The sequence below is a fragment of the Salvia hispanica genome, chromosome 2 (assembly GCF_029641045.1).
Source record: "Salvia hispanica isolate PSC_SH4W2 chromosome 2, Shi_PSC_v1, whole genome shotgun sequence".
Classification (NCBI taxonomy): Eukaryota; Viridiplantae; Streptophyta; class Magnoliopsida; order Lamiales; family Lamiaceae; genus Salvia; species Salvia hispanica.
The window spans coordinates 11,228,841-11,248,955 of record NC_142693.1 but is presented as its reverse complement, the minus strand read 5'-3'; the positions used below and the strand labels follow the sequence as shown (position 1 = coordinate 11,248,955).

The 20,115-nt window shown below is 37.1% G+C and overlaps 3 protein-coding genes across 3 annotated transcripts; 1 reads left to right on the top strand and 2 right to left on the bottom strand.

The window, feature by feature from the left end:
* The first annotated feature begins 209 nt into the window (after positions 1 to 209).
* On the top strand, positions 210 to 2,189 carry LOC125222699 (uncharacterized). Its single transcript, XM_048125460.2, has 6 exons — positions 210 to 380; positions 449 to 526; positions 591 to 666; positions 1,153 to 1,226; positions 1,352 to 1,422; positions 1,990 to 2,189. Exons 1-6 carry the CDS (start codon positions 360 to 362, stop codon positions 2,030 to 2,032), a joined length of 363 nt encoding a protein of 120 aa, XP_047981417.1. The 5' UTR covers positions 210 to 359; the 3' UTR covers positions 2,033 to 2,189.
* Positions 2,190 to 2,583: 394 nt separating this feature from the next.
* NARA5 (pfkB-like carbohydrate kinase family protein) lies at positions 2,584 to 5,574 on the bottom strand. Its single transcript, XM_048125450.2, has 5 exons — positions 5,140 to 5,574; positions 4,618 to 4,880; positions 4,283 to 4,400; positions 3,294 to 3,502; positions 2,584 to 3,175 (listed from the first exon to the last, which is right to left on the bottom strand). Exons 1-5 carry the CDS (start codon positions 5,452 to 5,454, stop codon positions 2,716 to 2,718), a joined length of 1,365 nt encoding a protein of 454 aa, XP_047981407.1. The 5' UTR covers positions 5,455 to 5,574; the 3' UTR covers positions 2,584 to 2,715.
* Positions 5,575 to 8,196: 2,622 nt separating this feature from the next.
* Positions 8,197 to 11,830, bottom strand: LOC125202464 (putative inactive leucine-rich repeat receptor-like protein kinase At3g03770). The gene is made up of 6 exons (XM_048100859.2): positions 9,840 to 11,830; positions 9,615 to 9,748; positions 9,114 to 9,357; positions 8,818 to 9,029; positions 8,619 to 8,741; positions 8,197 to 8,535 (listed from the first exon to the last, which is right to left on the bottom strand). The coding sequence occupies exons 1-6, from the start codon at positions 11,233 to 11,235 to the stop codon at positions 8,296 to 8,298; spliced, it is 2,349 nt and encodes a 782-aa protein (XP_047956816.1). The 5' UTR covers positions 11,236 to 11,830; the 3' UTR covers positions 8,197 to 8,295.
* Between the last annotated feature and the right edge of the window lie 8,285 nt (positions 11,831 to 20,115).

The following is a 20,115-nucleotide window of genomic DNA, read 5'->3' as shown; positions in this document are numbered from 1 at the left end:
GATAGAATAATGAGTTGTAATCGTTATTTCTAAAGCATATTTCCTCCGATCTCCATTAATTTTTGTCCTGTTTTTGACCGTGTGAGTTTTAAGAAGTTGTTTGGTTTTATTAAGAAAATTGGAAGGAAAAAATTTAGTGGAATATAAATTATAAGCTACATTAATAGAAAATATCCTAAAATAAATGCCTTTTTTGTTGAAGAAAATAAATGCCTTCCATTATCTCTCTTCTCTTCTCCTCTCCTCTCCAGCTAGCAAACCTCTCTCTAAAAATATCCTAAAATAGGAAAATTAGAACTCCCCAATATCCAGCTTCATTCTTCCATGAAACGAAATTATGAATCTTTCTCCATCTAATCATGGACTCCACTTCTCACAAGGTTACTTCTAGCTTCTTTTCTCTATCCATTTCCACCTCTCAATTTCATTTACTTGCTTCCTATTTCAGGATTACTACAAGATCTTACAAGTAGATTATGATGCAACTGACGAAAATATCCGATTGAATTACCGCAAGCTCGCTTTGGTACAACTTAATTCATCTTCTTTTCTCTCTATTTCCTCTTCTAATTTACCTTGTTCGTTCGCAGAAATGGCATCCTGACAAACACAAGGGTGATGTTGCTGCCACCGCTATATTTCAAGAAATTAATGAAGCTTATTCTGGTAATTGTGTTTACTAATCAATCTCATTTTGGAATTATTGGGATTTCATCTCCAATTTTCAATCATAAAATCATGTTCTACTCCCTCCGTCCATGATTAATTGAGTCCATTTGAAGAAATATAGTGTAAAGCAGGTTGAAAAAGTTAGTAGAATGGGGTCCACTACCAAAAGTTGGAATGAAAAATAAGGGTGTCCGTTAATTATGGACGGACGAAAAAGGAAATTGGTATCAACTAATCGTGGACGGATGGAACGGATGGAGTACTACTCTACATCTAAGATCACCATTTAAGCATAGTTTGTGGGCAGTGTAAACAATTAGTTGTCTTCTCTCTGCAAAATGGAATGGAATTGAATCAACTTTCCATCAGCTGACCTAAAAATCTAGTGCCTTTAACATTATAAGGATATGTTGATTGGTAGAGCCCTCTTGTTTTCTGGGGTATGATGTTGTTAAGTCTCATTCCCATGTATATTCCTTGCAGTGTTAAGTGATCCGGATAAGAGACTCGAGTATGATTTGAATGGAAACTATGAGATTGATAAGTACACCCTACGGGTTAGTATTTTGTGGCGTGTCATCTTTTGAGGCGTTGTCTGATCCAAGTTATGTTAACAGTTTGTTATCATTGTCAAACTTTGATGCTTCTTCGCTAATAGTTTGATCGGCCTCTCCCTTTCTAGGAGTATTTATCGAGATTCAAAGGAATGATACTCACCTGTAATGGTCTTGGCATCAGCCAAACATCAAAATGGTAAGCATGATTATCTCTTTTGATGCTCAACTTGCTTCGTTTTCTTCTCAAGTACGTTATGAAATTGCATGCCTGCATTTAGGGCCTTGGCATGGCGTGCTGCCAGAGTGTAGAATGAGAGAAATTAATATGAAAGGGGAATGAAAATAATATCATGTTTAAGTACAATAAAAACATTATATGAAAAAGGGATTTGCTTTCTTGCTTGAATTCAAGACATCAACTACTACATCTCACCATATGTGACTATTGAAGACAGCTTTATCCATACACACTTTTGTGTGTTTGCTGTGACTTTATATTGATGGTCTTGTTTATTTATAGTATTTGTTAGTGTTGCATGTGCTTCATCCCCTACATAGTTCCTTTGTTCTCGTAGTTGAGAAAAACTAGAGTCAAGAGAGTAATTGTAATTATAATGGAATAGCAGACTCATAAATGAGTAGAAAGTAATGCACAATCTATGATTTATGCTATTTTACAGTCCTGCCTTATTCTTGCAGCTTGGCCTTTCTTGTTGATAAAAACTCTAACTGTTTGTGTTTTATTTTTTGTTTCCTCGTGCAGGTCACAGACACTTGTGGAACTTAATGATTTAAAAGAAAATTGAGGTTTGGAGAGAGTCATTTTATTTCTTCACCATTCTCCATCTCAATATTCTTGTCTGTTAACATTAAGAGATGAGACAAATATTTGTATCATATTGTTAAGAAAAGCAATGCAGAAAAGTTGATGAAAACGCCATTCCGGCTAGTTATGCTGGCCTATTCTTGTTGTATTTCTTCATATGCTGTGTCTGTTGTTGAAGAACAGGTGTGCGCTGCCGGTCTAAGCAAACTAACAATAGGTTGAAGTACTATCTGAGCAAAAATAACTAAACGGCTATCTAGTGGTTATGTGCTATGTAACATCCATTTACTGCATTTGAATTGAAATTGAAATCTTCTAATAACACAGTATTTCTTCTTTCTAGTAAAGGTTAATGAACTCAGATCTGATTCGATTATTGATTGATGGAGTTACTATGCAATTTTTGTTATTGTGCTAGTCGAATCAATTTGTTACTGTCACATATCAAGAAGCCAAAATCAACTCTCAATGAAGAAATTAATAGACTGCTACATATCTGATGCTAGTTGATAAACTACTACATATCTCTCATAGCAGAAGAATAATGCAATGTCATAACTAATTACTAGTTCCAAGATATACAGTGGTTATAAACAGCTTAAAATGTTCAATGGATCAACAAATTGCCATGGGATAGATTTTTCCTTCACTAAATGCAAAAGATCACAAGCTGGAAATTTGATCAGAACCTACATCAGACCACCTAGCTGAGCTCTTGCTCTTGCAATGGAATGCGAATGACTCAGCCAACTTAGCAGCATCTTCTATCCCTAGCCGAGTTCCTTGCTGTCCAACAACTACAGATGCAACCTTCGAAGCTAACGTACCAATACTTCTCAAATCAGATACACCACGTGACAAACCATATAATATGCCAGATGCATAGGCATCTCCCGCCCCACAAGTGTCCAGTGCTACGCAAGGGTTTGGAGGTATGAAAACAGATTCTCCCTTCACACCAACATAAGAGCCTCTAGGACCGTCTGTCACGGAAACAAACGGGACAAAATGGCTCAGGTACCTAGTTGCTGAGATGGGGCTTTCTTTTGAGGAAAAATGACAAAAAGCCCTGGCTTCATCGCTGTTGGCAAAGATTATGTCTGCATAATTTGCCATGATGTCCCTAACACATAAGTATAAACTAAAAGTTATATCTCAGGCTGACAGATTGATTATATTACAGACAAACCTCAGATCAAATGAAGAGGATAAAAGAGTTAGGTAGGTCGCAAAATATTTACCAGAAGTCATCATAATGTCTTTCAATGCAGGTGACATCTGACGCTGTAATGGCGACAAGAGCACCACATTTGCGGGCCTCCTCACATGCCATAGAAATTGTTTTGATTGTGTCAGGAAATTCAAATAAGTATCCTTCCACAACTAATATACTTGTTTTGGACATCAAGCTAGCCAAGCATGAATCATAATTTACTCTTGACGACGTGCCCTGATATCATTGACAGAACAATTTTTAGAGAAAATCATGAAGCTATCTTATATAAAATTGAAGAACTGAAAAGAAAATTTGGGATAATGGATTAAGCAACTACAGTAATATAGATGTTTCTGAGGTGAAAATGTCAAAATGAAGAAAACTTATTTACAGTTGATATTGATCAGCAAAATGAAATAAGTTCGACCGCATCATGATTGAAAAGGAGAGATCTATTTTTTTGAGACAGTGTATAGATTAACTTCAAATATTATGGATATAGCTCATTGCTGGATCATTTAACAGCAACTAGTTTCAAGGTGTCATGTTAATTTATTTAACTTTCACAAATCAATATTCATCGATTCAACCAATGTTGTGCTAGCTTTAAACAAGACAAACAAATGGGTTCACTGTCTTACACTGCATAAAAACGCTTAACTTGACCAATAATAGTCATCTAGAAACTTTGTTTTGTTCATAACGAGCACATTTTTCCTTTCAAGAGGTTTATCTCAACATTCCTTGGTTCACGCTAGAGTTGCTCAACCTTTCTGACAATGTATAATAACAATTAATCTAATAAAATATCTTCCATAACACATTTCATGATTTAGTTTTTTCATGGTCGGCAGTAACTGGAAGAGCCTGCCTCACTGTACTCATTATTAGCATAGTTTTGATTTTTGAATAATAAACCTTGGCAGTGCTTGACTTCATATTCCCTACTGTGCTGAATATCGCATAATCACAGGCATCTTAAACTTTACACTAACTATCTGAAATGCTACTGACCTGGTAAGCAAGCATTGTCCGCTGAGCATCTGGAGTTGTGAGAACAATAACTGTACCGGTAGTTCCATCCTTCACTGGTGCTGAAAGGAAATTTACATTTGCTCGCCGGAGTTTTGATCTATATTAACATTCACAAAAGTATGGTTAAGAATGAGACTCAAACAATCTAGCTGTGGACACATGTGTGACAGACAATATCAAAAGCGCACCAACTGCTTAATTGACCTGAATTCATTGTAAACAAAGATGTGAAAAGAGTCTTGAAGTAGAAGTAATGGATGGTAGGAGGTGGAAAATGTACGATTATGGAAAACATAAAAGACTACAAATCCTACCGGTAGAATCCACCTAAGGGATCACTTCCAACACTGCCTGCCATGGCAACATTTAGCGAAGGTCCTCCAATAGGTTGAGCACCAAGCCTTGCCAAAGCAACCAAGGTGTTGGAGAGAGAGCCACCAGCAGCAGCTTTATAGGTGCATCCATCCATAGCCCGTAAAACTCTACCTCTTTCTTCATGATTCACCACTTTCCTTGTGCCCTTTCCTAATCCGAGCCTATTAAGAAATTCGTCATCGACCATTCCCGAAAAGTCCACCTAGACAATGAAAATGAACTCCTTAAACTTTGTTCTCGTTAACTTCCTCACAGGTAAGGATCAGGTCTCATATATTAGCTTCGTAAGCAGTTTCCTATGTCGATATTAGGGTCAGGATTCTCATTTAATTCCTAATTTGCGATTTCCATTTCAATTATTGTAGGCATAATTCCAAAATAATAAATCTGAGAAATTAGGGAAATTGCAGCAAAAAACAGTGAAATTTGACAAATCCATAAATAATTAGGGCAAAGAGTACCATAGCTTGGCCGAGGCCAAGGACGTGCCATGTGTCAGGCAAATTGTGGGGGGATTCATCATCGTCGTCGGAATCGGAAAGTCCTAGGTCTCCAGCTTCAGAGGCGCAACGGCAGTGGCTGCCAGTCGACATAGAAGAAGGAGAGGAGGAGGAGGAAAAGTAAGAGTTGGAAAGGAAGGTAAACGAGGCATGAGATTGAGAAGGAATGGATGTCCGGTTAAAAAGGGGGAATGAATTGAGAGCGGGAGAAGGAGAAGAAAATTCGGATAGGGAGAAGAAAGTTCTGAATGAGAGAGGAGGGAGAGAGAGTGCCATGAGGAGAGGGCGAAGACCGCGGCGGAGATGGTGGCTGCAGCTGCAGGCGATCAAGCCTGCTCTCGATACTCGCAATCTCCACCGCTCAACTGCGCGCCCCTAACCATTTATCCATTGGATAAACCATATACTAAAATCAAATTAATAGTAGCAATTTGTATAGGATTTAATTATTTATTGGGATAAAATTATTTGTCAGATAATATAATGCCGGCTAGCCAATTCGCGTCGCTAGCCGAACCATTGCAGTCGGCCAGCGGCGAATCGGCGAGAAAATTGGCGTGGGCTAGCCGATTCAGGGGCGCTGGCCGATGTGCTGACCGCCGCCATTGTGGCGTGCCGATCGGCCAGCGCCTATTTTCATTTTTTTTTTATAATTTTTTTTGAAAACCTATATATACGCGATTTTAGTTTCATTTTCATTTGCACCACTTGTTTTAACGAGTTTTCTCTCTCTAACTTTCTTTACAAGAGCAACATCGAGCGATGGACAACAACAACGAGTCCAGTCCGGCGACGAGCGGCTTTCATACTCCCACGGTACCCGTGGGATCTGGATGGGGCTAGATGGGCGGGCAGATGGACCCAGGGTTTAACGTCCCTTGGGGGCAGTTGATGGGGATGATGGCTGGAGCGCCGGGGAGGATGCAGGGGGAACCAGGGGGGTATGCCGTGGGGGATGCCGGGCGGGGAGCAGGCGAGCGGCGGGCAGTCAGCGCCGGGGTGGAGAGGTATGCCCCAGATGCAACAGTAGATGATGTGGATGATGTGGCAGGGAGGGATGCAGCACGGTATGCATCCCGAGATGCAGAGGCCACCGGTGGGGACACGGTCTATCGTCCATCTCTTGATTTTTTGACGGCTTCGTCTCACACGTTGGCCTTAGTGGAGACGCAGTTCACTGGCGATGACCTTCTATCATTGCATGATATGAGGATCGATCTCGGGGATCCGGACACTCCCGTTCTAGCGGGTCGGGCCGCGCTGAAGAAGAAGAAAGCCAAGGGAAAGGGCAAGGTGGTCGGCGAGTCCTCGCAGCCCGGTGTTGACGACACCCCCACACGGAGGAAGTGGACGGAGGATGAGTACGCCGGCGTGACCAAGGGGTGGTTGTCGGTTTGCGACGATCCGCTGGTTGTTCGCAACCAGCGGGTCGTCACCATGTGGGCGAAGATTAGAGCAGCCTACAGGAGGAACTGCCCGCATGGGAAGGACTACAACGGGGAGGAGTGCCGAAAGGGGTGAGAACGGATTAGGGCCGCGGTCGGCCGATTTTCGGGGTTGTACGCCAACGCCCTCCGCCAGCTGACTAGTGGGCAGAATGAGGAGGACGCCCAGAGGATAGCGGAGAGTCAGTTCCCCTTGCTGGGGAAGTATAAGGAGTTCCTCTTCTGGGAATGCTATGTGTTGCTGAAGGACTCCGAGAAGTTCCGGACGGGGTGCGATGCTGGGTGGCCGAAGAAGCAGAGGCTGAACTATTCCGGCGACTACAGCGACAGCAGCGGCGGATCCCACGACCTCCCCCCGGATGCTGAGGAGTTTCCGTCCCCTCCATCCGTTGCTCGTCGCCCTCGCCCGGTTGGCCAAAAGCGGGCACAACGGGCAGCGAGAGGAGGATCCCCCGTATCGCCCCAGGAGGTCGTCTCGGCCCCCCCACCCCCACGCGCGTACACGTTATTCTCGCGTGCAAAGACGGAGGAACGTATGTTCGCGGTCTTCCAAGAGTGGAAGGCCGCAACCGACCCAACGGAGAAGAGGTTCCTCTACCGATGCTCGAGAACACGCGGGTGGATTTGGATGCCTCGAGGGCACTGGTGGGGGGTTCAGACGCGGGCTCAGATACCCCGAGCGGCGGCGGCGAGGACGAGGAGTAGAGAGTGGCGGGGCTCATGTGTGGAAGCCCTTTTTCTTTTGAAAAAAATCATGTATTTTTTTTTATTTATGTACTTTTTTTTAATGAAATTAATGAATTTTCCCGTATATGTCTCGTAAATTTAATTCCGTAATTTAATCGTAAATTTTATTCCGTAAAATGTAGTTGTTTTTTAATTATTTTTATTGCGGCTGACCTATGGCTGACCTATGCTAATGTGACAGGTGGATTTTTAGTGCTGATGACGTGACAGAGAGAGAGTGGCTGGCCCATGGCCGGCCTATTCTTATTGTGGATGCTCTTATGGAAATGGACCACTTGCAGTAAAACAAACTTTATTTATCACACTGCATTGCATCGATAGCTCCGGTGAGGATCACCACAACTTTACCTACAACATCTTCTATTCCACTCCTCACAAACATAAAATATGATAGTGAGGTTTGTGAGTGTGGAGTAGGAGATTTTGTAGGTAAAGTTGTAGGTAATCCTCACCGCGATAGCTCATGAAATCTGCATAAAATATCATTGGCTTCTCAAAGATCTATAGTTATAAGGGTGACGATCTTACTTCTAAATTGCCACTATTCTTGTTGATTGGGGTTTGAACCTGAATAGACAATTCTGTTGCACCTTGGATAATGTTGCCACATGATTATGCAATTAGGGAGATGACAACAAGGTTTGTAGAGAGGAACATGCTTCTTGCCAATGGGAAATATCTGATGAGATTAAAACGATTTCTAAACTTCAAGCTTATTCTTCGACACCGGTGGTCTGTCGTAGTTATGTATCATGCTCAACTTCAACTGTTTACATGCTTTTTCAGTACTACCTCATTTCACACATTCGCAGATTGAAGAATTGACTCAAGGAAAAAAAAAATCAAATAGTGGAAATGAATGCATTTACATTTTCCCAACATAATACTATTAAGTTAATGAAAGAATTACTACAACAAAAGGAGGTTAGCCGAAGCTCTGATGAGACGCGCTATCCGACTTCTGGTCTGCATCAGCCGTGGCCTGAACTTGAGCAGCATACTGCAAGTTCCACAGCACATCTTCAAACGAGGGGCGCCCTGATGACTCACCCGATATACATTTGTTCGTGATGGATATCACTATGGACAACGACTCCTGTGAGCTCGTGGTTAGCACGATTGGATCCACTATCTTTCGCCTACCATCTTGGCTGCTGAATGATGTCTGCCATTCGTGGTCAGAGACAATCAAACCCCTAAACCGATAAATTCATTACAAGAAACCAACATACAGATATAGCATCATACCATCTCATTTAGTAGAAATGCTTCTCCTTTTCCACTTGTTACAGGACCTACCAACGACTCAAGTAATATGAACCCGAAATTGTGAACATCGTCCTGCAACCTATCGACATGCTCTCCCTTTCCCTGCAAAAAAATAAAAATAAAAAACTGTAAATAGCTGTTTACAAGTATGACTTCAAGAGTGAAGGGAAGAGCCTACATCAGATTTTTCAGTTTCATCTGCAATGATGGACATTCCATAATCACTAAGCTTTGCAATCCCATGCTCGTCCATAAGTATATTGTTCGTCTTTAGACGATTGCTCAGAGAAGGCGGAATCACCCCTGTATGCAGAAAATGGACTGCCTTGGCTGCACCAATAAGAACAGCCAATCTTTCCGGCCACTTCATGACCTTCTCTGGAGAGTTCTCTGTACACCAACACAACCAAATTCCATCGTTTGTAAAGTTAATAACTTTCGTCTTCTATTAAAGATAGGTGATCCGTATAGTACCTGAAAGATGGGATCTGAAGTTTCCATCAGGAACGAATTCTTGCACAAGGTACAACCTACGTACACTTGAGTCGTCTTGCATACCATCATCGATGCAATGGCCAAGAAGGGCAACCAAGTGAGGGTGACGAAGCTTTGAAAGCAAATCAAGCCGCAGCTTGAGGTTTTGAATCGAGCATTTTCTGTATAGAGTTAAAGATCGTATAACAACAAAGCTTCCATTTTCTAACTTTCCCTTGTAAACCTGTACAGGTGAAACTAGCAAAGTAAGAAAGATAGTAGAATTTCAAATAGTAGGAACTTAGAATGTTAATGCAGCATATGCAAAATCACATCAAAGAGTCGAGAACGAAAACTTGAATCTTGAATAAAACTTACCTACTTACCTAAATGAAACTTGAAACTTTGTCATTTTCACAAGCAGTACTTAAAAAAATGCTCAAGTTAAATTCACTTAAAGAAAGGGGCAAGACATAGACTGCAATGTAGGTCCCAAGCTACCTTTCCGAAAGATCCCTCGCCCAAGAAAGTCGACTGATCAAAGTTTTTTGTAGCTTCTTCAAGTTCTGCTACAGTAAACACCCTATAGGATGGAGAACTTTGATTCCCAACTTTTGATGCTTCAGACATTATCCCTGATGGAAGGAAACATAAAAGGTTCAAGATTCAATCAAAAGATAGTAGATGACATTGTAAGTGAATCATAATGTAGGAAAGGGAGCGTACTGGCACTTGTTATGAGATCTGGGGAAATTCCAGATGGTGGTTCGTCTTGCTTAACCTTAGGTGCAATATGCTGAACTACTGAATGCTGTGTTTGGTGCCTTTTACAGAAAAACATAAGACCAACTAGCAAGAGGATTATCACTACAACGACGATTCCCCCAATCACACCGGCCAGAATCACTATTTCCCTCGTTCTAGATCGACCTTTGCCCTCAACATCTTTGCAGTATGCTGCAGAATGTTGATCTCTGGCATCAGCAGAGAAGCAATTCCCACTAATTTTGACAATTCTGTTATCTGCTGCAGTGTCCAAACAATTCGGAAGATGACCTACCATTTTATTATCAGAAAGATCAATCAAACTAAGTCCCTCTCCACACTTAAGATGCTCAGGAAGTAATCCACTAAGAACATTGGATGAAAGATTCAAGTAGCTAATATTCGGCAGAGAGAAAAGCAGGGGAGGAGGGGTTCCACTAAGATGATTATTCGACAAATCAAGATGCTGAAGTTGATCCAACTTAACAAATTGTTCAGGTATACCACCAGAAAACGAGTTCTTACTTAGAAACACATTAGCAAGCCCTTTTGGCAGAGGGGGCAGTTCGGAATCTAATCCGTTCTCTCTCAAATCGAGCAGCTGCAAACTCGAGAGGCTGCTCAGATCAGGTAACTTCCCAGTGAGCAAGTTGTGAGACATAACTAATTCAATCAATGTTGCAATTCTTGACACTGCAGAAGGAATCTCACCATTCAATCTGTTGTTCTTTAAGCTTAACACAGTGAGATTCGACCACGAATCCAACCACTCAGGTACACTGCCATTGAAATAGTTCTCATCAAAGCTCAAAGTCCTTAGCTTTACCATTCTAGACATTTGAGAAGGAATGGGACCAAACAAGAAATTTGAACTCATGTCTAAAGCTTCAAGCAGATATAATCTATGGATTTTATCAGGCAATGGACCCCATACGCCTAAAGACACTAAAGTAACAACCCTTAAGTTGGACAACCTCGTCAAAGTTGTGATGAAAGAATCCATAGAGAAACTCTGGGACAGTGTTAGATTTGGAATTGCAAATCCATTGAATTCACTACTGACCTTTGCAGGCTTGTCTCCCATGATTCGAAGCTCGGTCACAGAATCATTCTCACATTTGATGGTGAGCTGTGGTGGAGAAGACAAATTGCAGAAATCAGCATTGTTATTTTCCCAAGTGCTCAGAGGCAGAGGGTACTCCAAATGCTTCCTAAGCTGAAGAAGAACCTGAGTTTCGTAGCTGTTCAGCTGATGAGTGCTACAAGCAAACAGCAGCCATGAAAGAAACACCAAAACTGAGTAATTTGAAGGCCCCATTTGCTCAAAAGCCCTAAAGATTGCAGCTTTTGTTAGCATTCCATCAGCTACCTCTATCTCTCCAACACTTCAACACTCAAATTTATAAATTTGCAAAAGCCCTAAAGATTGCAGCTTTTGGTTAGGGGTTCCATTTCTCACCAACATCCAACTCTCAAATTCAGAAAACTGCAAAAGAGCACTCAGAAAAAGCCTAATAAACAGCTGATGATTTCATGGAACAGGGCTAGAGATAAGATATTGGGAAACCATTAAAGAGGAGATGAAAGAAAGTGAATAGTGTTGGATTCTGTAGAAGTAAAATTAGACAAGAAACATGGGGTAGACAGCATGAACAATCAAGAGAAATTCGATAAATTACCTATTGGAAAGAATTTTATTAAGAGAAAGAATTTAACATAAATGGGAAAGACTTGGAACAAATGAAACTAATAATGAGAGGCGGTTGGAAGGGAAGAATCAGCATTTACTCCTACCACCAGCATAGATGCATTTATTCATGGAAGAACACAAGTTGAGAGTAGCAAAAGTGGGAACTTCCCTTTGTCGTCTTTCGATGTAGCATTAATGGATGAGGTGAGATGGATTCAAGCAGTCAGACTGAGAGTGAGAGTATAACTTTCACATCTATACAAAAACCAGTCCACTGTTAAAATTGAAAACCTTAACTTTCACATGACAATTAGACAAAGGCACAAAATAAGGTGTAATTCTGATGTGGAAAATATATTTAAACTTCCTGCCATTTCTTATAAACACCTGACCTGACTACTGATTCTAGTAAAATTAATTGGATATATTTTGAATTTTACAATGGTGGTAATTCTAATAAGTTATGTGAAATTTGAAATGAAACCTGGTTTAGAAAAGGGGTCTACACAGAAAGCAACAAATCCAAGTCACTGATTCCTTTTAAAATAGGGCTTTAGAGCTTTAAATAACAAATTAAATAGTTTAGCATGATGATTAGTCAGTCAAATTGCACAAAAACACATGTTAATCACTCTGTCATCAGTGCCTAACCCCACGTTTCCATTTCCGTTACTAATTGATCCCATTCCAAAAGGGGGCAACTTGGATATTACTCCCACGTCCACCATTTAAAGAGTTATTTTGATCTGGTACGAATTTTAATAAATTGTTTGATTTTGTGAAAAAAAATAAAGAGAGAAAGTGAGTGGGATGTGGAACTCATTTAGTTTTATGTTGAATTGTGAATATAAAAAGTAGGTAAAATGTGGGATCCACATACAAAAAGTGAAAAAATATAAATAGTTCCATAATAATCATAATACTATTGTGTAGACCTTTTTGCAATAGTGTGGGTTCAAATCTCACTGCTGTCATGTAGTTGCTTCCATTTCTCAGGCATAAGTGTGAGACCTTGGGAGATAGGCTTCTGACAGACAGTGGGTTAAGGCTTCCCCGTTAACGGGCTATTGCGTATCCTGATTGAACACCCTCACATGATATAGGGCCGGAGTGTGGGGGCCACCAAGACGACGAATAGCCTTTTTTGCTGCAATAATACTACTATAATAGTGAATACTATGATTATTATACATGACCTCGTTTTACATTATAGATACACCCTTGTGACCAAATCTTCATGGTGCGAATTTGATATAGTACTACGGTACAATTTTCTTGTGAATAAATTGTATTGTACCTAACTACCTATCTTACAAGAGAGTAAGATTGCAAGCAAATGACACTTTTCATAATAATAATTGACATTTTAATCATGGTAATTGACACTTTAAAGACTTTGCACGATGCGAATGTATGCCCATTGATATTGTTTTTGCCAGCAAAGCTTAAAGCATAGAATTTTGTTCTTTTTCTCTCTGTCTCTCTTTCCAAAAGTTGACAATAAGTGAAACATATGTATGTGTGCAGTCAATGATGTGAGATATCCTCAATCAAATAATGATAAAAGAAAAAGATGATGATGCCATAATTACAGATTACTATGCTAACGGTCAGTTAAAAACTTATAATGAGGGAATGTTGCAACCATAACCACTTTTCAGAAAATTGTGAAACAGATACCTACTAACAAGAAAAGACAAATCCATGGGACCAATTTTAAAGACAATAAAAAAAAAAGATAAAGCTAAAAGTTAAAAGCCAAAGCACCAAATTCATATCATTGTCGTCTACTAACATAGTGGTGGTACAAGGTTGGAACCGCCACAGATCTTCAAGTACGTCGGAGTATAGAAAGGCGATCAAGAATATCATCCACTAACTTGCAAAGCTAAGTTACAAATTAGAGAAGTAGAAGAATCATAGTGTAGTATCTCATTTCACAAGTTGTGTGTGTGTGAGTACAACATTTATAAATTACTATTCCCTTCGTCCCAACTGAGTTGAGTCTTATTCCTTGATGCTCTAACTAAATTGAGTCATTTCTTTTTTTTTTTTTAATTAAAAAACAAAACATCCAAAATCACACTGACTTTATTTTCTCATTTACTTTCTTCTCTCTATCTCTCCTACTTCCAAAATTTTAACTCATCTTAGTTGGCACGGAGGGAGTAGTATTTTACCACGTCACTTAACCATTTAACTAACATCCCGCTAAGGATTTTGATAATGGAATAAACAGTCTTTTTCTATATTGTGATAGACTTATAGTTTCAAAAGATCTTTCAGTAGGTACTTTGTAGACCGTCTATCGCAAACAGTTGTTGGTGTCACTCCAAAGTTAATTTCTATCGTGGTTACTGGTGATAGTGGATGTGATACAACACTGAATGGATCACGTTGAAATACATATATTTTTGTGTGTAAATAAAGTACAAAGATCTTGAAAATTATTCATTTTTAAATTTATACAAGTAACATTGAACATACGGTATCGATCATACGCTACTTTAAATGTGTGGGTTATTCGCCTCCCAATATCATGGCTTCTTGGGTAGTGTTGATAAGCATTTAAAATGGCTAGTATGATTACTTAATAGAATTGTCTCTCATTTGTTGATCGAATTATACTAAAAAATATTCTGGTAAATGATTTATTCTACAGAAACATAGCTAATTAAAATTTACTATCAGTACAATGAATAAAAGTTACACTAGTTAATATTTCTTAAAAACTTCAATTAAATCAAGACTGGTTTAACTAAGTAGAAGTTTAGGAAGAGGCAAATCCATATTTCATTGGATTCCCAACCAAGCTCAATAAATACTCTATAATAAATACTCTATAAATAGAGATAATCTGATCACAGTTCGTGTATATACAACAGATGTGTATCGCATGCATTGATGCAAATTCGACTGTTCAACATCGAGCATCGTGCCAACTTTGAGAGTCATGGATAGATAGGGGCCCAAGGGCGAATGTTGGGACTCAAGCCAAAGTAGAGAAAAGAAGGAAGTCATAATGTAAATACTTAGCCCAACAAGATGATTTTTAAATATTTTTTAAAGACCACTAATGCCCTCATTTTCGAAAGAATTTTGTATGCCTCAACTAAAGTCTGATTGAGAAAGTTATGATCGTTTTGTAAAAATTGCATGCTCCGAGACTTCCCCTCGTCCGAGTGGTTCCTTAACTCCACTCGGCTGTTTTCAAATTTTCAGTCTATTAAGCCTAATTTTGAGGCATTTATGTTAATTTTCCATCCAAGTACAAATAAATTATTATTTCTTATTTTGTAAAATAAGTTTTAGATTAATGAATGTTAAACATCTTTGAGAGTTGTCTCCTGTGTGAGAATCTATCCAATTTCATTATTGAATGGTTGCTTGATTAATTATCCAATTAATTAAGTAAATGTATGGAACTACATTGAGTGTAAATAGAATTGCATAGCCAATATAGTGTTTGTTTTATTGAGGGTCACCTTAGATTGCCATCTTCCTTTTGGTGGAAGCTCATAGGTCTCAAAGAGATTCCTATCTCATTACACCTCCTTCATCCCCTTCCTTCATCCAAATATTTCCTTTCCTTCATCCAAATATTTTAGATCTAGCTTTTTTTTTGGGTTAGATAGTACTATGCTTTTGGTGCTAAATGAGTTGGTTCACAGTTGATAAAGTATTGGACAAGTAACTCATGGATCAACTTTATTTTATATTTCCTCTTTTGTCATGTTTTTTACTCCCTTTGTCCCAAAAGAATATGCACCTTGGATTTGGCATGATTTTAATGCAAAATTAATAAAATAAGAGAGCGATTGAGAGAAAAAGTAATTAAGATATTGTTAGTGGATAATTAGAAAGAGTGCATATTCTTGTGAAACGGAAGGAGTATTAGTGATGGAACTGATCATTTGTTGTTGGATTGAGCTGATTTCTGGTATGCCTATTTTCGGATGTGTTATTAGTTATCTATATGCAGATGATCGTAAGAAAAATACTCCTTCTGTTCCATTAAAAATGAAACGCTTCCTTTTTGAATTGTCCTATTATACTCCTTTTGTCCTCAAAAAATAGACTTATTTTACCATTTTGGGTCGTCCCCCAAAATTAGACTAGTCTAAATTTGGAAGATTTTCAACAAATAATAATCTTACACATAATCCACTAACAATCCTTCCACTACTTTTTTCCTCCATCTCTCTTACTTTACCAATTGCACATTATAACTCGTGCCATTTACAATTTTGTCTATTTTTTAAGGATGAAGGGAGTAAATGTAATTGGAAACAACTAGGGGTGCTTAAACGATTCCCCGGTTCTCGGTTAACCGGAACCGGCCGGTTAATTGAGGATCTGGGAACTGGAAAATCGGTTCCGGTTCCAGTTAGAATCGGAGCCGACCGGTTCCTAACCGGGAACCGAATTACAATTAAATTTTAATTTTTTTTTATAATTTAATATAGTAATTTTAACTTAATTGAATTAATATTGAATTGAAATAAAATAATTTGAAACATTGTTTGATTTTAAGATTTAAATCGTGATGCTTAATCTACAATTATTTCCACACTCCATTTTTTTATGAACTAACTACTATGAGTAGAACATCTAAGTTTGTTTTTAATTTTCAAAATAATTATACAAATACAATATCATTTCATATGATAGAAATTTAACTTTATAACAAATATATGTAAAAATTCATGCAATATACAAATTTTAACCTGTTTGTGAATGATTTATTAACTGTTCCGTATTAAGCCCAAAAAGTCACAACAAGATCAATTGGTATTGGAAATTCCATTGAATATTTATTTAGCAAAAAAAAGGAAAATGGAATTCTATTTTAAACCTCCTTTTAGAAAAATGCTAAATTTTAGAAGTCCTTTTTTATAAAAGAATTGTCAACGTAAACTAGTACGAACTACTATACTTGGCATAACTCTTACCCATATATGAATATTATTGTATTATTGGTTTGTATTTTTTGTGTATTTATTTGAATTTTTAGGTATTATTTGTTATATATCCAGATGTTGGATTATTATTTTATTAGTATTGAATTTTTAAAATTATAAAATGCGGATTAAAATTAAACATCGGTTCCGGTTCAGATTCTAGAATTTATGAAAATTTGAAACAGGTCAACCGGTCCGGTTAGAACCGAAACCGACCGAATAAGCAGGTCTATAAACAACATCATCTATACTATAAACAACATCATCTATACTTCTTTTTTTTTTTCCTCTCTCTCTCTCCCTCCCTCTCAGTACTGTATTATTTTTCCACTTAACTTATAAATGTTCAAATTTAATGAGAAGATAGAGTGCGTTAGATTTGAACGTGAACAAAGTTAATTGCAGCTTTGAATGATTAATTCTGGGCCGCTATATGTGCAGGTTGGCCCAAATTGTGCTTCTCATATTTAATTTATGGATCAAACTCTACAACCTCAGCATTTATTCGGAACTTACTCTTTTTCTTTTTTCTTTTTTCTTTTTTCTTTTTGTCAAATCTACATACTCCCTCCGTCCCAGAGAAGATGTAAATGGCACGGAATTTTAGGAGATGATATTTTGTGGGTTAAGTGGTGAGAGAAAATATAATTTTATAATTGATGTGAGAATGAACTTTTCCAAAAAAAAATAATGCGACATCTTTTGTGGGACGGAGGGAGTACTGCTCGTCTAATCCTACAAAGTTATTAACTACGCTTCCCCAATACGAAAAGGTTTGGTCACCTAATACTTTTGTCTTTTGGCCAAAAATTCAAGCCAGATTGATCAACCTAGGTTGATCTGATATAATGCACCTTAAAATATTTTTGATAGGTCCAACCGTCTAATACTTTGACAACTCTATTATTTCATTAAACAAATAATGTTTTTCACGATATTATCCATGACTTTTGCTCCTTGTTGCTAGGATCAATTGTGCTTTTCTTTTAATTTGAATATGTCTAGTATCTACCAAATTAGAGCATATATAAGTGTTCCTATACTTAGTGTTACTAAAAGAACAAAGAAACATGTACCAATTGGTTATTGTTCATTCTATTCCAATTATAATTACATTCTATATAATTAAATTGGAACACACTATTTGTGTGGCATACTAAAATCCTCACTTCAAGGTATCATCCATTGTTAGTGAAAGGTTAAGTTATCAATAATTTAGAAGATTAAGATTATGGCCTAATCATGACAAATAAATAAAACATGGATTATGATCAATGGCCCCACACAGCTTCATTCTAAGTTTTGCCAAATGCCACAATCCCCTTACAAAGATATTGTTGCTTAGATGATGAGGTAAACCCACCAAATTGTTGGAACAAAAAAAAATACACAATTTAGAGAAAGACTTGAATAAAAAGCAAGTTTAATTGAGAGAAAGAGAGATTTTCAATCCTTTCAAACTCCAAATGATCGAATACACTTCTTTTGGTATCGAAAATGTTAAATTAATGAAAGTGGGGTGTTGCTTTGGTGAAGACATGGATCCTCATTGAGGCGCTAACAATGTTCAAACTTTCAATTTATTAGCCTCAAATCTAATGGGAATCTACTTTTGATAGAGTTGAACCACAAATCTATTTTTTACTATTATTTTTATTTATATTGCAAATTAATTAATACAACTTGGACTTTATTTTATATAAATCTATAAAGTCCAAATCAATTTATGTATATATATTTTTTTGAAAAATAACTCCAAAATAAAATAATATCGAACTAGTTCGAAATCTTCATTCAAATTTTAAATGACAGTACTCCCTCCGTCCCAGAAAGATTGTCCAATTTCTGTTTTCACACCCGTTTTGCAAAAAATATAATAAATAGTTAAAGTAGAGAGACAGTAAAGTAAAAGAGAGAATAATGTAGAGAATAGTCTTACCTACATTATTCTTTCTCTTATTTTACTCTCTTTCAACTTTACCTATTTATTATTATTTTTGCAAAACGAGTGTAATAAATGAACTGGGACAATCTTTCTGGGACGGGACGGAGGGAGTAATACTTAAAAAGTTTTTGTAATTGTAAAACACAACCTTAATAGGTTCAGAGGCATTGACATTTACCTAAATTATTTATTTAAACCATTATTTCAAATTGTGCATATGGGACTGCATTTTCATAGGATGCCTATTGTAGTAAGACAATTACAAATTATTCGTTGAACATGGTTTGTTTTGTCTCTTTACAAATTTATGGAGTATGATTGTATGGATCGTAATAAATAAAAAAAATTCGTCATTGACTCTAAATCAAGACATGCTCATGTGAATCCTAATTGGCCACAATCACTGTACTATATTTTTATTTTCGCTAGCAATTTAACTTTATTTCGACTTGATAATACATATTGTTGTATGAATTTATGCATTCATAAAAAATGAAATACGAGATTAAAGAATTAATTAATTAATTTAAAGGTCTGAGACCTAATCGTCATCTTAATATATTTTCTTCTCTTTATTCTTCTCTAAACCTAATTAAGTTTATAATATAATGTTTTATTGTTTCGTGACAATGAAGTATTCATGAGTGTCTTGTGTAACCACAATTTTAGGCTAAAATTTGCTAGTTAATCAAACTTGACCAATTCATTATACATAAAGATTTATGTAAAAAAAAGATTAATTTATGCACATGTCAGTGTGACTAGAATAAATCCTTTTGCCTTGTAAGTGTGAATATAACAAGACTTTAACTTTAATATAGTATAGATTTGCTTAAACATCAAAATTATCATTTCTAATAAAAAAATGTCCATTTTTTTAGATATTAGCGATGGATTAAATATTAATTATTCTATCTCAGACACAGTGATATATAGTGGTCACGTGCCGGCGTGCGCAAATGCAGCCGAACCTCCCTTTCGCCATGTGGATTCAATTTAATTCTTTTTCTCACAAATATAAAATCTCTTTTACTATTTTTTATCCGGCAAAATCAAAAGAATGAAAGGCAATTTATGGGGAAGAAAATTAGCTACTTCGTGTCCATTTGTATTTTTCTAATTATTTTTGTAACTTGTCTCTATTTTAGAATATGAAAGTTGTAAAATTTGAATAAACTAGTAGTGTTACACTTTTTATTTCAAGTGAAACTAATGTTCAATTTGTGATGAAATACAAATCTGCTAACATTGATTTATTAAATAGTTAATTGCATTGTTGTCTAATTAATTTGCTAAAAATGTTGGCCAACAATCTTGACTAGTATCTGGCTTGTCAAAGAAGTATTGACTGAAAAAAAATGTGAACAAGCTTTTACAACCCCCTCATTTTTTTTTCACAAAGTATACTTGTATACAAAAAAGATAAATATTGTATTTTGAATTTATTAGAAAACTGATGGCTTATGCAACCCCAATAAAATTGTGATGGCTCCTACTCCTACACATTATTTTTGAAGATGAATTGTAATGCATCTCCCCTTTCACGTCTTGACATCACCGACTCTATCCAATTATTTTTTCAATTCATGTGCCAAAAAATAGTCAGAAATGTATAATAGGATGAAAGAAGAGTATTTATAA